Below are 16,860 nucleotides of genomic sequence, written 5' to 3' on the forward strand. Positions count from 1 at the left end.
CGGCTCCGCTGCCGCCACCAGCACCACCATAGTCCCCCAGGCCAGACTCATTCAAACTCCCCTCACTGCCCCCCGGTCCAGGCACACACACTGCGTGCTCCCTTTCCCTTCCCCTGCCCCTGCCCCTGTCCCGGCCGGCGCCTCGGTCCCCACACCACCTCATCTGTGAACTGGGTGGTAGATGCCCCACCCGCACCGCGTCTGAAAGTGCGTCGCGATCCACATCCCCAGGGCCATGCAGAGTTACGGCGAGCTCAGCGGCTAGTCGGGGCGTCGTGGAGGGCGGTGGTCGCGGCGGGGGGGGGCTCGGGGGATGGCGCCTGGTGGCGCTCCCGGGCTGTTTCTAAGGGAGCTGTCGGTGGAGGTGTCGGAGGCGGCGGTGGCGACAGCCGCCACAGCAGCAGCGGCGAGGAGAAGACCTCCCCTGCAGTCACCACGGCAGCATATTCGTGAGGGACCCGCGAAAGGCGGTCCTCCGTGACGGTGTTTGCGTCACGCCGTATTGTGCATCCCCCCGCCCCCCCAGCCGCACCCCGCATGCGTGCGCACGTACACAGTGCCAATGGACACGCGCACCACACCACATCCCACAGCTCCCCACCCCACCACCCCAGGATCCCGTCACCTCTAGGTGGGCTGGGTAGCTGGCAGTGGGACGTAGCATGTGAACATGTTGAGGGATGGGACACGTCACGAGCCCCACCACCTACGCACCAGGGAACTGGCTCGCGCCCACGACCGCGGCCCCCACGGCGGCCAGCTCCAGCTGCGGCTGCGGATCCTCGTCACGGTGCTGCGGCGCCGCCACGAAGTTGTCGACCGCTCCACCTTCTACATGCCGCTTAAGGACCACCCCCGACTGCAAACCCTCCAATGAGCCCTTTGGCGGTCCGTTACCAGTGGCAAGCGCGGAGCCAAAGCCACTCCGCAATTCCACTTCCGCTGCCGCGGCTGCTGCCGGTTCCGACGCAACCTGGCCCCGACTCGGTCGCGTGTCGCATCTGGCTCCGAAACCTACGCCTGCGCTCAGGCACGTCATGCGCACTAGCAGTAGCGCACCGTTGCTAGCACACACAGCCGCCACCGCGCTAGCGCCGTCGGCAACCTCCGGACGGCGGCGCCGGGCAAATGACATCACCGAGTCCAAACCCGCGCTGGCGGCGGCACAACGGCCAGTCCAGGCCGGGCTCAAGGCCAGCGCCGGCGCGGCGGAGATCGGCCCACAGGCTAGGTCCACGAGCCATAAGGTAGTGCCGTACACTGAATCCATGCCGTACAGCAAGCCCGCATGCGTGGCGGCGAGGATGAATCCTTCCCCGCCAGGCGGCACAGTGCCAGGCGGTGCGGTGGCGGGGTCGCCAAATGCTGATGGAGTCGGTACGTCTGCAGCAGCAGCAGCAGCAGCAGCCGATATGTCGCCGTTGCTGCAGCGACGACGACGCGGCGGCGGCAGGTAGGCCAGATCAGCGAACAGGTTACCTCGGAGCCGAGATGTCCAGCGCACCATCGGCGGCGCCATACTTGCATCAAGCTGCCGGCGGGGGGGACGAAATGAGGATGGCACAGTTTGAATCAGAGGGAGGACGGGAGGGAAGGAGGGAGGGAGGGAAGGAGGGAGGGAGGGAAAGTAGGAAGGGAGGGAGGGAAAGTAGGAAGAAGCCGAATCTGCAGGTCGAGCATCGCAAGGAAGAATGGGGAATGGAAGGAGGAGACGATCATCATCCCGCTCTGAACAACCAGTGCCGCAATGGGGGACGTCATGGTGCGCTGCTGTTGGGCACACCTGTGGGTATCACCTGCGGGTCTTCGGGAAGACAAGAGGTCATACACCTCGCAGTGCGGCCCCTCCCGATGTGTTTCCTTTCAACAACACATCGCAGCAACACGTACATGTACGGCGCAGAACCTCCGCGCGGCGAAGAGCACAGCCAACCCAACTAGGGAACAACTCCCATCCACGGAAGCGGTATTCTTCGCCGTCGTCCTTCAACAGACCACATGCCGCCCATCCGGACGTATCACACAATCGCCGCAGTAGCAGCGCCGTACCGAGTGATGCTGGTGAGCCGCTGCCAGCTGCACGGCCCGCACAGAGCCGTCCACATGCCCCACGATGATGACCACGGCAGCGGCTGTAGCACCGGCAGCGGCAGCGGCTGTAGCACCCTCTCCCCCAGGCTGCCGATCATGGCTGCCCCGGGCTGTGGGCTGATGGCCCCGGAGGGACGGCGGTAGAACCAGCGGGGCGCTGAACACAGGCGCCGGGCCCCCAAGTACCCATAGCCGAGTCAGCCGCAGCTGTAGCAGCCACCAGGTTGCCCGACCGGGGCCCCTGCTACTGCCGCAGCCTGATCGCCTGGTGGCGCCGAAACCGCCAGCGCCGCTGTCGCAGGTCCGTTGGTCACCGGGTGGTGGTAAGTCGATCGTCGCAACCTCAGCAGCAATGGGGGCGGTCGCAGCTGCCCCCTCAATAATCTCGACGCGGATGCCATAAACACTGCCATCCAGCGCCGCCACCAGCGCCAAACGGACGGGGTCGTCCACTGCCGCCACCTCCTCCCTGGGCTGTAGCTGCTCCCTCAACTGCTCCTCCTGCCGCTGCTGCTGCTCCTGACCCCGCTCCGGAGCCTGATGCTGCTCACGTTGCGCACGGCACGCCTCACTGTCGTCCGCCGCACCGCTGCACCGCCGGTACGATGGCGGCCCGGGTGAGCTGGCCGCCGTTGCGCAGCGCGGGGTGGCGGGAGGTCGCGGAGTGGAGGTGAAGGTAACTGGCACGGACATTGGTGCACCTATGTGAAGCCTTTCGATGTGGGGGCCGCTCCGGGGCAGGTACGTGTGGGCGGCAGGGGGCACAGCAGGGCCAGACAGAGGCGTTGCGGGGTGAGCGTGGAGGGCCGGACACACGCCGGGGTGCGGGTGCGGGTGCGGGTGCGGGTGCGGGTGCGGGTGCGGGTGCGGGTGCGGGTGCGGGTGCGGGTGCGGGTGCGGGTGCGGGTGCGGGTGCGGGTGCGGGTGCGGGTGCGGGTGCGGGTGGTCCTCGAGGAGATAGAGAGCGGGGGAATACGGGGGAGGGGACGTTGCAGCCATTTACGTCCCCAACAACATCACGAGGTAGACAGGTGCTGCTGCGTGATGGCGTGATCTCGCTGGCCTTACCGGCCACCCAATGCGACCCCCCGGCGCCAGTCCCCCGCTCCCCTGGAGTTCGGGTTACCCCTGTGAGTTCAGCTGAGCTACGGCCCGGTCCCACTCGCCTACACACACACGTACATACACATACACATACACACACGTACACACACATACACACACACGTACACGCCCAGCCCCGTGGGCCCCATTCCGTATTGCGACAGGACGTGCAGGACCCACCTGGCGAGGACCTCATTCGGGGGGCCCATAACGCTCAGTTGGCGGCTGTGCCCAGTGGCCCACACCGCTCCGACCCACGGGTCGCACACCGGCGGGCTCTTAAACTCTCCGCCGCAATCCACCGCGCCCTTCACAGATCCGTCCGCGAGATCCAGACTGTACAGCACACCGTCACCACAGGCCACCAGGACGTACGGCATGATGTCCGGATGGTGAGAATGATGGTGTTGTGACGGTGGCGGTGGCGGCGGCGGCGGCGGCTTGCTGGTGGAGGCGGTGCCGACTCCGGGAGGGGGAATGCTGCTGGTGGGGTTGGTGGGGATGGTGGTGGTGCTCGGTCCCCGGGAAGGTGCGCTGACCTGGGGGTGGCGAAGACTAGGAGTTGCCCCAAAACGTGAATGTACGGCACCAACCCGTGCAGTATCAGCGCTGTCGCGGCCTCCGTTGCATCCGAGAGCTGTAGCTGCAGCAGTTGCATCGGCGGTAGATGCCGCAGCGGCGGCGGCGGCGCTGATGGTCAAATCGTTACCGCCGCCGCCGCCGCCACCAGCAACGGGTTCCGCAGCAGTTGGACAATTACTTACTTTGGCAGACGTCGCCGCCGCTGCTGTACCACAGCCGCCGCCGCCGCCACCGCTGACACTGCTGCGCCCTGTGGGGCCCCATGCAATCGCCATGCCGGCCTCGGCCCGGGCCGGCAGACGCACGTGCCAGTACGGCACCCCGGTAGCCTCGTCCAGACACGCCACGTCCCCGTCATGCGAGCAGGCCAGCAGCACGGTCAGGCGGGAGGGGCGGAATGCCGCTCCCTGGGCCGTTAGGGTTGCGGGGGGGTGCGCCGGGGCAGCATGCTGGGGCCGCTGCTGGGGCTGCGCTCGCTGATGACCATGGTGATGGCCACCAGGCCCAGCCCATCCGCCGGCGAAATCCACCTGGCCAAGATCCAGATCCGCTCGTCGTGATCCCGGATCTCGTAGATCCAGGTTGACGAGCAGGACGGGCGCGTCCACGCAGCGGCCCAAGCGGTAGCGCCATCGCGCACGGACTTGGGCTGCCTCCGCCGTCGCTGCAGCAGCAGCAGCAGCAGCAGCAGCAACGGCAGCACCAGTAGCAGTAGCATTACCCGCAGAGCCTGCACTCCCAGGAACAAGCCCTGGAGAAGATGTATCGTGTCCCTGCGCGCTCGCGCCGCGGCCGCCGGCACCTTGGTCACCTCCGTCGTCGCCGTTGTCGCCCCCGGCAGGGACGTGGCGGAGGACATGGGTGGACCCCGCACAACTTCCACCTGAGCTCCAGTCGGCCGTACCGCCACGCCGCCACGTCAGCTGGCGGCAGGTGAGAACAGCCTCGCGGAGCGCCCGGATGGCGGCAGCGGCGGCGGCGGCGGCGGCGCCGCCGCCAGGCGCATCCAGTCCGCTGTCGACGCTGCTGCTGCTGTCAGCGTCTGCCGCGTTATTCTCAGAGACATCAGCGCCGCCAGCAACAGCAGCAGGAGCAGCAATGGTGGCGGCGGCGGCGGCCGTTGTCTTCTTGACTAGGCGCATGGGAAACGGTGGCTCCGTTGCAACTGCGGGTCCGGCAACGGCGGCAGGTGGTACGAGCGGGGCGTGCAGCGGCTGCGGTCGGAGCCCGCCCAGGCGGCGTCGCTTCAGCGGCAGGCCTGTAGGTTCTTCGTCGCCTCCGCCGCCATCATCACCCTGCAGTACACGCCTCCTCACGCCGCCATCCCGTTGCCATTCTCCCCCACGTCGCGTCATCTCGTCATCCTCCCAGTCCCCCTCACGCTCCCGTTCGTGATTCTCAACGATGGCGACTGCTCCGCCGCCGCTGCTGTGGGCGCCTCCGGCGCCGCCACTGCTGCTGCGCAGCGCCGCCGCCAATGCCCGCGGCGTTGGATACGACAACACCAGCCGTACATCCGTACCCAGCAGAGCCGCTACCTGTACGGCATCAAGGGAGGACGCTCCCGCCGCGAAGATGTCCGTGGTGGCTTCCAGCCCCGTTAGCCCGGTGACCGCCACTACGGCTCGCATCACTGTCCCCTCACCGGCGGGACGAGGAGGGGGCCCCCCCCCGGCGGAGCCTGGGTCTGCGGAGCCTCCCTGTAGCGACTGACCGCCCGGCTGAGTGCGGGACTCAGAGATTGGGAGCTTCAGCGGCATGTGCGCCGGCGGCTGCGGCTGCGGCGGCTGTCGATGCGGCTCCTTGTGTGATTGTGCTGGCGCCAGCCGCGGCGGCGGTGGCAGCTGACGGCGCATGATCTTGCCGGCCGGGTTCCTCGGCAGCTTCTTCGACAGGACCAGGAAGCGCAGCCGCAGTCCGCTCCGCAGCGCCAGACGCCCCGCTAGCCAGGTGCGCAGGGCGGCCGCGACTGGTTCCGGAGCGACTGCTGGGATGTCGGAATGCTCCCCGCTGACCCCGCCGCGTCCTGCACCCCCCAATTCCGCTTCATCTGCCCACGTCGCCGACTCGCCCTCCTCCGCCAGCACCAAGTACGCCAGCAGCTCCGGAGGCGAACCCGATTTCCTCCGCGGGAGCCCAGACAGACCCTCGAGCGGCGGCAGCTCCTCCCCCTCCGCCTCCCCAACCTCTGCAGCCGCCATGTTGCCGTCACCGCCGTTGGGGGCCGCGGCCGCGTGCCCTTCATGACCTTGGTCCTGATCCCCACCCACCTCTGTGTCCTCCTCCACCCCTCCTCGCGGTCCCTCTCCGGCCCCACCAGCGGCCGCGGTGGTCAAAGGCGCCTTCGCAGCCGGGGCGGCAGCTGCGGCTACCGGGTTCCGTGCCCCCGCCAGCTGACCAAGTCGCCCGAGTGGGGCCCGCCGCTGCTGCTGCTGCTGCTGCTGGCAGAGGCGGAGGCTGCCAATATGGCGGGGCTCGGAGCCAGTCACTGCTGACTTCGCCGCCTCCGCGAGCACCTCGGCCGTCACCTTCACAGACGTCGCCGTCACCACCGCCGCCTCCCGCACGGCAGGGTGCGCAGCCAGCAGCGCCTCCACCTCCCCAAGATCCAGTCGTACACCGCCCACCTTGACCTGACGGTCCACTCGACCCAGGAGATGTAGACAGCCTGCCTCCGCCACCACATAACACGGCGGTAGACAGCAAGACAGAGCGCGGCAGCACCACTCAGCCGCCAGCCGCAGGAACGGCACAGGCACAGGAACACGTGTAGAAGGAAGGGCCGTTACGGCGGAGGGAGGGGGGATATTCGGTGCAGACGCCTCCCCAGTCGCGGCCCCCAGGATATCTAACAGCAGCTTGCGAACGCCCAAACCGGTCGAGATGGCCTCCGGGGGAACTTTTGCTTCGGTACCAGAGCTCAAGCTCTTTCCCTTCCCTCCAGCTGCATCACAGCCGTCACAGGGCGCCCTCAGCCACCAGAGCCATAACATCAGCAGGTAGTGCAGCGCGGGAAACATGCAAACCTGGCGGGTAAGGCGACACACAAGGGGCTCTCTAGTGCGAGGTAGGTAGGCCCTAGCCACCCACCGGACGGCGTGAGGCGGCCCAGGTCTCCGGTACGGAAGTACGTCGCCTCCAGGACGGGGTACCGACCCGCCGCCGTCGCCACGCGCTGCGCCTGATCAGCCGTCAGCCGTACACGCAGGAAGCGATCCCGAGCGGCGGCGGCGGCGGGGGCGGTACCAGCCCCACGAGTTACCCCGGCCGTTGTCCCCTCCCACTCGGCGGGGCCCCCTCGCGGTGTGTCCTCTTTAGGAACCGGCCTTTCCGCTGCAGACCCTCTGAGTCCGGAGGCGGAGGGAGTTGGGATGGCGGTTAATTCGGTTGAGACTCGGCGGGCTCCTGGACACCTCCTGACTGGTTGACGTTGCGTGGGCTGAGCTGGCTGCGGTGATGACGATGGTGGTGGTGGTGGTGGTGGTGGTGCAGGAGGCATGTAGTAGCCGGCAGAGTGACAGCTGCCCGCCACCCACACCTCGCCTGCCGAGCCTAGCGACAGCGGCATGACGGGATCAGGATCAGGAGCGGCAGCTGCTGCGGTGTCGCTAGTGTCGGCTGGTGCAGGTCGGGGCGAACCGCCACGGCCACCACAGGGCCGCATCAGCGCAGCCGTCGTGCCGCTGCCGCTGCCGCTGCTGCCGCGGCGAGCGCTTGGGTCACAGTCGGGACCGTCGTCGTTGTCCGAATCGTACGGCAGCGGCGCAATCAGGATTTGCGTGTCACCGATGGGCCAGCCTGCGGGCACCCAACTCGCGGAGGCGGCCGTGGCGGCCTCTAAAGACACGTCACCGCCGCCGCCGCCGCCACGCTCTACCTCAAACCAGGTACAGTCCGCGGTCAGCTCCGTACAACCTGCTCCAAACCAATCGCGTTTCTGTCGAGTCCTGCGATTTCCTCAATATGGGGTAAACCCTCCAGGGCGGCACTTACACACCGATCTGGCCACACCGAACGACATACAAGAGGACAACAGCCGCCGCAGTAGCGGAGCAGAGGTCAAAGGTCCTGCACACTAAACAGGCGAAAGACGCAGGAACAGTAGCAGCAGCAGCCACCGTGCCATGGCGTACGGCTTACCGTACAGGTTGAGCAGCCGTACGCTTTGCGGCAGTGCCTCCGCCAGCTCCGCCGCCAGGTCACCCGCGAGGGGCTCTCCGCTGCTGACCAGCAATCTCAGACGGCCCAGGCGGTGCTGCCAGGTGCGGAGGGCCGGCAGCATGTGGCGCAGCAGCGAGGGGACAGACACCTGGGGCGGGGGCCCGGGGGAAAGACGAACCACAAACGATTGAAGCCGGGGGAAGACGGTGTGCGGGGCTGGCAGCAATACAACGCGCAATAGTTCAATCTCAAAGGGGGGAAAAGATAACTTCAATCCGTGCGGGCGAACAGCGGTGCTCCAGGACACCCCTGTCAATCGGACCACCAACCGTGTCATACAACCACCAAAGGAGCAGTTCGCATCTGACGATTTGGGGGGAAGGGGAGGTGAGAGCGGACGCGGAGTGGCGTCTGGCCAGCCAGGCTTGAGGACGGTGTATGGCGTTGTGAGGACACACCACGCGGCACCGTGTTGGACCCAGTAGGCTGTATGTATGTCGGGACCCCGGGGGGGCCGGGGGTGATGACGCGCCGCCCAACGCCCCCGCAAGCTCGGGGGCCCGGGGGCCTCCCCGGGACTGCTCTCACTGGGCCCTCGCCGTCGGTCATCCAACACTTCCATTGCCAGGTGGTCCGTCTGACCGCGTGATAAAGACCGCACGAAACACACACACACACAGGGCACTCGCACACGCATGGACCAGGCAGGCGATGTCCCGTCCAAACCCGCACCAAGTGTGACACGCCGTACTCCGCAAGCAGACACACGAACCGCTCCGGCTGCAGCGCCGCCAGCCCCGGAGGCGGGATCAGGACACTGCAAGGTCCAGCCACACGTCCCGCCGCTGCCGCTGGCGGCGCCGTCTCCAGATCCACGGCCGCCGCTGCCGCTGCCGCTGCCGCCGGCTCCGGCGCCAAGGGCGTAGTTGCCGTGGCCTCCTTCCCCTCCTCTCCTTCTCGATGCGCGTCCTTGCCCTCGCCCACACGGTGCCCTTCTGAGCCCTCGAGGGCCCCGCAGCCGGGAGCCAGGATCGGCGCAAGCAGCTGCCAAAGGTGATCAACGAAACTGACGGCGGTGGAGAAGCAAACCACGCTCCCAGGCTCTTCGCCGCTGCCGTCACAACAACCGCCGATGCTCCCTTCACCGCCGCCGCCGCCCTCCCTAGAGTCCGAAGGTTCCGCCGTTTCCCCCCCCGTACCCGCCGGCTCGCTGGCTCCGTGTCCCGAACGAAGACGGCTGGAGAGGGGTGGTGGTGGTGGCAGTGGAGGTGGAGGTAATCCTGCGGACTCGGAGGTCGGCGCCCTTAGGGGGTAGCGCCGCTGCATCCAGGCGATGCGCGTCAGCCAGGCGGCCGCACTCATGCACACGCCCAGCGGCTCCCCCGTCGAGCCTGACGTGTACAACACAGCAAAGTACGGCATGGCGAGCTGTCGTACGGGATGACGATCAAGCCAGACGGGCGTTTGAGAGCGACCGCCGCCATTACCCACACGGTCAGTATTCACTTCCGGTGGAGGGACTTTAGGCGCGAGGGAGCGTCCTGTGCGGGAATGCGAGTGCTGCTGCTGCTGCTGCTGCGGCGGCGGCGGCGGTTCCAATCCGGAAAGCGGCCGAGCACTGGACTCTGTTACCGCCGTCATAGCCGCCGCCGTCGGGGCGACGTGGATCTTGCATGTGCATGTAGCGAGCAGCAGCTCCTGCGGTAGGAGGTGCTCGTGGGCGCTGTTTGTGAGCAGCAGCGTGGGACGAGCCAGGCGGACCACCGCCGCGACCCGTGGGGCCGGCCATTCGGGATCCAGCGGGAGGAAGGCAGCGCTGTACGACAGCCGGCATGCAGGCGTAAAGGACAGAATTCCAGGAAGGGCAAGGGCAAGGGTGAGAGGCCCGGTGCGGGTTCGCATTGACGTGCCGGGGGTGCGGTGCGGTGCAGCTGCAGATAGCCGTTGTGGATTGGTGCACCCGTCCATCATCCGGTGTCCATAACTGGTATTGGATTTGTGTCAGTCGCGAGGCTGGACTGAGTTGGGACGTTAACGACGATTTGTTTTGGGGTCCTGGTCGCTGGGTGGGATGCGACCCTGCTGCTGGTGCTGGTGCTGGTGTTGCTGCTACCGTGTCAGGTCATGCTCGGCCTGTCGTGTGGATGACGATATGCACTGCGGCTGCCTGCGGCACACGGACCGAGCAGCAAACACGTAGGGGACATGCATAAGCCCCATCTCGCCATCCTGAGGGCCCTACCCCCGGGTACCTACCCCGGCCACAGAGGCACATCATCAGCCCACCAGCAGATGAACCACACACACCCGGGGGAGCAAAGACGAACCACACACGATTGAAGCTGCTGCCCGGCGGGGGGGTCACGAAGGCCAGACCCGGAATTCAGCACGCTGTGAGTCCTACATTCCGCCAACTCCACACCCTGCCAGGTCCTCTCGACCTGAACTAGGCCCCCTTCAGCCTCTCGCCGCACAATCGCGCCCGGGGCCCCCAACAACGGACGGTTGCCCACCCTGCTGCCAGCACCGCTAAAGTCATGCGTATGTAGTCCAGGGATGCAGGGCAAAACACGGCCACCAAGGAGGGACCCTCGACGACAGCCGCCGCCACCGCCGCTGGCGCGCAGTCATAACCCCTAGCGCCGCCTTCGCCGCTGCCCGAGGGGGCCACGTGTGTGCCGATGAGCACGTGGGGTTGATGGGTTTCGGGTTCGGGTTCGGAGCGGTCAGGGAAGTCGGGCCCGTCAAGGCCGGCAACTGGTGACCCATCATGGCGTTGGGCGATGGGCTCCAGGCCCGTGCGGCGCTGCCCGGTGGTTGGAGGGTTGCCGCTATCCCAAAGCCATGACTCGATAAGAGCTTGCAGATCGACGATCTGCGAATGCGGACAAGTTGGGAGCCGATTGATTGCCGAGGTACCGGAGGGGGTAGTGATTTAGGGAGGTTGACCGCCGGTGTGAACAGTAGCCTGAAATTGCTTTTGTCAAGTCGCGGTGTGGAGTAGAACCATGGTCCAAAGCTGTCATAGCCGCACCTGCTGGGCTAACGCGCTGAAGGGAACTTGGATGCCTGTACCGACGTCGCAAACGGTTGCCGCTGCAGCCGCTGGAGCAAACAAGGCGATCCTTGCTCTCGCCCATATCTCAGATGGGTAGGCATAAGGGTGCATTGTGTAGTCTTACATCGTTCCCCGAGACGGCTGTCGCGGCTTTTCCCTTTTCGTTCCTAGTTTTGTCGTACCGCCGGTACCGGTACCTCCGCTGTACAGCGAACATGCTCATAGAACTGTGAAATAGGATAAGCGTTTACCCGTGCATTATTTAACAGCTCGTTCGAGAACTTCTGCCGGACGTTGGAAGACATCAACATATGCCATCATACACCGGTGTCATGTGTATGCATTCCAACATGGTTTTTCTGTAAAGTAATAAGTATTTTTCGGATTCGAAAATGTCTAAAAGCTCCCGAGTCCTGTCTGGTGCACGCGCGCTGCGTACCGGACAACCATCTATTACTACAGGCAGTCTAGCTTTAGGCGGCGCTCTGTTGTTCGGCGGCACGGCTTACTTCTCATACCGTTACGCGAAAGCACACGTTGCTTTGCGCGATGAGGAGGCCTCCGTGGGCCATGCTTCCAGCTTCCGTGTTTTTGACAAAATTGCCGACAAGTATGATGAGGCCATCGGGCAAGAGGAGGCGGCTCTTTGGTGGGTGGCCCCTTAGATTTCGTTTAAGTAGGCGTGTTTCTGTAGTCTGTACCAGATGCGTGGTATGCGGTACGGCGCAGGTACGGAATGATGCGGCGCTGGCTACTCCGCGAGGCAAAAGGGGAAGTCCTAGAAGTCTCTGTTGGGACGGGCCGTAATTTCCAGGTAAGCTATTATCCTCGGTCCCACGCAACGGGGGGCCACCCTTAGATGAGGAATACCGGTCCGGCTCTATGGCTGCATGACTGGTATGCTTACTCCAGACGCCATGGCTGCCTCTTAGCTCGTAGGGTTCATGTATCACCACATCTCGCGTGAGGCCAGCCACTGATGTTCCGTGTATGGATGTGTGCTTTCGTTCCCATGCGCCTTGTCGGCGTTGGACCCACCGCGTTGCCGTCCAACGACACGAGCATCTGCCCACCTGCACTGCCTGACAGTACTATAACCTAGACAACCGGGACATCAAGTCGCTTACCTTCACTGACCTGAGCCCCCAGATGCTGCTGCGAGCAGAAGACAAGGTAAGGAAGCGGCCTGCTGGCGCATCGTGCTGTGGCTATGGTATGTATAGGGACTATCCCTTACATATCACTCTTTGCGTGGTGTACGGAATAATGCAGTTGCTTGGGCTCGCACCACAGCGCTTTCGGTACCCATGCGTGGGTACCTGCGGTATCTATTGCCCCTCCTGGCCCCGCCATTCCCCGCCCTGCAGTTCTTCGACGAGCTTCACCTGGGTCACAAGCACCCTCATGTCCGGACGAAGTTCTGCCTCGCCGACGCGCATGTGCGTGGCGTATGTTAGCGGGTGACGAAGGGCGAGGTTCCCTCTATTCCCTTGCCACCAGGTCCCAGTTTGTCCGTATTCCATGCTGAGCTCACGTGTGTGTGTGTGTGTGTGTGTGTGAGTGTGTGAGTGAGTGAGAGTGTGAGTGTGAGTGTGAGTGTGAGAGTGTGAGTGTGAGTGTGTGAGTGTGAGTGTGAGTGTGAGAGAGAGAGAGAGAGAGAGAGAGAAGGTTACAAGTATCTGACCGGGCCTGACACTGGCCAGGGGCTTCTGCCCAGCCCCAACGGAAAGACCCCCTAAGCGCTCCCGCGGGCGGGAGAGGGGCGTGTATGTGACTGTGCGCACGTGCGTGCGTGCGTTAGCCTTCGCCTAAGGCCGGATCTGCGGGCTTTTGCTGCGACGCGAGCCCCTGGATCGTGTTGCATAACTAGGCATTGCGAGCTCTTATGAAGGTTGAGATGATACCGTCATCAACATGACAGGAAGCAGTTACCCCGTCCCTGCCGCCCTTCAATTATCATATGTCTGCAACAGTGCCTAGTGGACAGCAGCTCGGGCAACGCGCCGCCGAAAGCTTCTAATGAAGACGGGACTTGGGAGACGGCGGGCACCAGGGAAAGGTGAGCGGCAAGGGTCAGGGTATAAGTGTCGCGGAACGCCTGGACAGGAGTGAGTGAATTGTAGAGGCCCCCCATATCCGCTCACAGGCCGACGTGGTGGACGTACTGGAGGCGGCGACGGCCAGAACCTGCAGAACCTGGCAGCTCAGGGGTGGTGGCCAGCGAGGCGGTTGAGGTCAGTGGCTCGGTCACTGAGGACGCTAGGGACGCGAGGGACTCGGAGGTTCTGGAGCCCGAACTCAAGGAAATGCCTGGCTTGCACGCTAGGGGCTTGTTAAACTTTTTCCGCATTCTGATGCCCCCTTCTACTGAGCCGGAACCAGCGGCGTCGGCTCCGGGGGGCGACGCTTCAGAACACCCAGTGACAACAAGCAACCGTCCAACGGTTGAATCCAGAAGAATGTCGTCCGTGGTGCAAGGGCCGTCTCACGAGGGGTGCAGCTGTGGAGACGCATCTCGAGCATGCAGCTATGCACAGCGGTGCACCTCAGGGAAATTGGAGTCCGGGGCTCAGTTGCATCGCTTTGCACCTGGCCAATTTGACACAGTCGTGGACACCTTTGGACTTTGCTCGCATGAGGATCCCGTCCAGGTGAGGGGACTGTATGTACACCAGGAAGATGTGCTCGCTCTAATTTTTTTCCCATTTCCTTGTTACAACAGGCCCTTAAGGAGATGGCGCGTGTGTGCAAGACTGGCGGAAGAATTCTCCTTCTCGAGGTATTGCCGTAACCTGGTGTGTGTGAGGTTTACGCAGGGTTCTTAACTATTGCTTTCTCATTCGCAGCATGGCCGCTCGCATTACAAGTGGCTCAACAAAAAACTCGATGCATCCGCAAGTGATCATGAGCGGAAGTGGGGATGCTTATGGAACAAAGATATTCTCTTTCTGGTGGAACAGGTAAAAATGATAGATACCATCCGTACATGAGTGTTTTGATTCCTAGTAATGATTTCCTGCCGTCTGTTTTACTAATTTTGGGGTGGCCATGAATAAGGTTTAGCGACTATCCCAGGAAATGTTGAAAAATCCCCCTGCGCACACTCCCCAACCCTTCGTCCGGTCAGGCAGGGCTGCAGGTGGAGAAGGTCACCCGCTGGCATTTCGGTACATCATACTACATCGTTGCTCGGCCAGCTTACGCAGGGTGAACTTTTTTTTGGCTAAAACAGTGTAATTATACCTGTACATTATACATACACATGCGGCTGCCTGGAACAAATTTTGTTATCTCAGCGTAAGCAACATTGTGCGAAGGCATAGAAACTGATGTAACTGAGCTTCCGTTACACGCAGACACAGTCAACAGCGAACCACTTCGGCGGCTCAACAGTCATGCACAACAAATGCGTGCACACCAGCTACAACGCTGTGGCCTGCGCGGGGAGGCACTCGAATCATCCAAGGGCGCCTCGGCATTGAAGGGCCTGCATCTGCTGGTCCTGTCGTTCATGCTGGCGCTGGGCAGCAGCTCCAGCGAAAAGTTGCCATGTATCTGGTGAACTGCTCAACCTGCCTGCCACCCCAGCCGCCAGCCCGGCTAGGAAGGCTTGGCCGTCCGGGCGATTGAACCCGAGCGCTCCACGCGTCCCGCTTAGTCGCTCTTCTTGCGGAAAGAGCAGCCTGAATGAACACCCCAACCATCCCGTCAGAATGATTTTCACTCGGTGGGGTACTGGAAAGCAGATAGCGAGTTTTTCGCTAGAGCACGTTGTGATAAGTTGAGATTGACATAAAGGCATCAAAGAACTTGAAACTGCAACTTGGATACTTCCCGGAGCTCGATGCGCACTCACCCTCGGTAAGACGGGCACGGCCACCGGTTGGGGTGCACAGGACAGATGAGCAGCTCCCGCACATGACAACGGTCTGACTGTGGGAGAAGACGGTGGTGCTGCAAAGGGATAGAAAAGGAACACAGTTCAGTTGTGGCGGCCGAGTGCAACTCCCAAGGTCACCAAATTACGAACACACAACGTATGTAGCAAGATATAAATTTATGCTTAAAAGAAGACTTACATGTTGAAGCAGCCCTGGCACTTCACGTCCATGAAGAACTGCGGCGCACGGCGGCAAGTGCCGAAGACTAAGCTCAAGGCTCGTTCAACAAAAGCAAATTACATAGCTGCTCATACCGAGTTCGGGCTCTGGACAAGCCGCTTCCGCTTATGCTTCTGCTTCTCCAGGTCCGCTGGAGGGTTGAGAAGATCGATATCACTGTGGAGCACCTGTGTTAGGGCAACGGCTAATAAGATTGAGAAAGATAACTCTGATGTCCTAAGCTAGAATAGGAAGACATCTGCGCGGCGGTCGTGTCTGCTCTGGGGACTACTTTTGCGCCGCAATGCAAAGTGGTTCAGGGAAAATTTTAGACAGTGCGCACCATTTTCGCGCGGAGGGGCAGGCTCCACGTCGAACAAAGGGGAGAGAGACTGTTCTCAGACAGCGCTCAAATTTTATTCCACATCGGCCCCACTGAGGTACATGCCCTTGCCGTACCCAGAGTGTTTTGTTGGCCTCCGCGAAGACGTTGCGCATTTAAAATACAACGTCATCAGCTTCTTCAGGATTCAGACAGGTCGCCCTTGCATGGAGGTTCAGAACGTGCGTATAGTACTCGTTTTGCTCATTCTTTTTGGACACGTCCTAAAGCCGTGATGTTTATTTCGCCAACGTGTGGAATTGCTGTTTTACGGATACCTTTAAGCTGGCCCTCTTGGAGAGCAGAAGCGGCATACTGCGACACACAATTGTTAACCTGCCCGCATGCGATGCCGACGTCTGTGGAGGCTGGTGCTTGTCCTCCCTAGTGCCAATCCTCTATGCTTTCAGTCCTCATCTTCATATTAATCGGTAAGGGGTCCCAGAACATGGGTTCGGGAGTTGCCTCGGCCTCCTGGTCAGGCTGGGGGGCTTGCAGGACACACGGTTTTCTCCTGTCATTGGGTGCATGCACGCTCACCCTACCCTTCTTCATCCTACGCCCGGGGCACTGAAGCGTATCCTTAACTTTTCTTAATCCGGGCCTGTTTCCTTGCAGTGACAATCTTGGCTTTCAAGTGTTTGCCCTGTTTTGTCATTGATGACTCTACCGCGTCAATGACCTCCTCAACACTATATCATGTCAGCGTGAGCGTGTGAAATTAGTTGCAGCCCAAGTTGTAGGAACTGTGCATGCATGCATTGAATGCAATCCTGTCGGGTGTTGCGGCTCCCCCCAAGTCTGCCCGGCTCCCCACTGGAGAGCGTTTATTACGTAACACGGCTGGCCGTTGACTGGCGGCTTTCCATGATAGACTGCCGTACGGGTTTCTGCAACTGCGTGCGTTTAGGTTTCTGCAGTCTGCCGCGATTTGTTTGCCCATCACGGCTGTGGTTCATGTGGTTCAGGGTCCTCGCCACCGTCACCACGCAAGGCATGTGAAGGTTAGCTCCTGGAAGGAAGCGGTGCTCAATCCTTTGGAGCTTATCGTACACAGCAGCGCTGTCGGTCGGATGTGGCGCAACGCGGCTGCCGAATTCTGAATTGGCCTTCCGCGGCAGTTTCATTGTCAGGTTCCATAAATGGCTGGATGTTTTCACTTCCGGACGCCCCGAGGAAGCTGGAGGTAACAACAAAACGCTACGGCCGCAGCAGTCGATACGGCCGTAGCAGTGGATACGGCGACAGCAGTGCATACGGTTACGGCAAGCGGGAATAGCAGCGGGGACGCAGAGCTGTGGCGGTGGAGAATATGGTAGTAATAATTGTCCTTCGTCTCCTTACACCTGCAGGGACAAACCTGTGAGTTTCTCATTCATGAA

At 62.5% G+C, this 16,860-nt stretch overlaps 3 protein-coding genes across 3 annotated transcripts; 1 reads left to right on the forward strand and 2 right to left on the reverse strand.

The window, feature by feature from the left end:
* Positions 1-254: 254 nt before the first annotated feature.
* Positions 255-11,107, reverse strand: VOLCADRAFT_118351 (uncharacterized protein; the record flags this gene model as incomplete). The annotated part of the gene is made up of 13 exons (XM_002953473.1): positions 255-424; positions 715-1,531; positions 2,050-2,821; positions 3,376-3,675; positions 3,735-3,838; positions 3,960-4,184; positions 4,308-4,441; positions 4,580-6,721; positions 6,868-7,575; positions 7,918-8,086; positions 8,671-9,754; positions 10,452-10,813; positions 10,973-11,107. 13 exons carry the CDS (start codon positions 11,105-11,107, stop codon positions 255-257), a joined length of 7,122 nt encoding a protein of 2,373 aa, XP_002953519.1.
* Positions 11,108-11,388: 281 nt separating this feature from the next.
* On the forward strand, positions 11,389-13,647 carry VOLCADRAFT_94211 (uncharacterized protein; the record flags this gene model as incomplete). The annotated part of the gene is made up of 6 exons (XM_002953376.1): positions 11,389-11,645; positions 11,726-11,810; positions 12,086-12,169; positions 12,364-12,435; positions 12,970-13,055; positions 13,143-13,647. Coding segments are annotated over 6 exons (1,089 nt in total), but the record flags the coding sequence as incomplete, so codon positions are not given.
* A 198-nt stretch (positions 13,648-13,845) lies between these two features.
* rps27 (component of 80S ribosome and 40S small subunit) lies at positions 13,846-15,471 on the reverse strand. The gene is made up of 5 exons (XM_002953474.1): positions 15,440-15,471; positions 15,192-15,284; positions 15,076-15,113; positions 14,853-14,950; positions 13,846-14,679 (listed from the first exon to the last, which is right to left on the reverse strand). Exons 1-5 carry the CDS (start codon positions 15,440-15,442, stop codon positions 14,651-14,653), a joined length of 261 nt encoding a protein of 86 aa, XP_002953520.1. The 5' UTR covers positions 15,443-15,471; the 3' UTR covers positions 13,846-14,650.
* Between the last annotated feature and the right edge of the window lie 1,389 nt (positions 15,472-16,860).

The sequence above is a fragment of the Volvox carteri genome, assembly GCF_000143455.1.
Source record: "Volvox carteri f. nagariensis unplaced genomic scaffold VOLCAscaffold_36, whole genome shotgun sequence".
In the NCBI taxonomy this organism is placed as follows: domain Eukaryota; kingdom Viridiplantae; phylum Chlorophyta; class Chlorophyceae; order Chlamydomonadales; family Volvocaceae; genus Volvox; species Volvox carteri.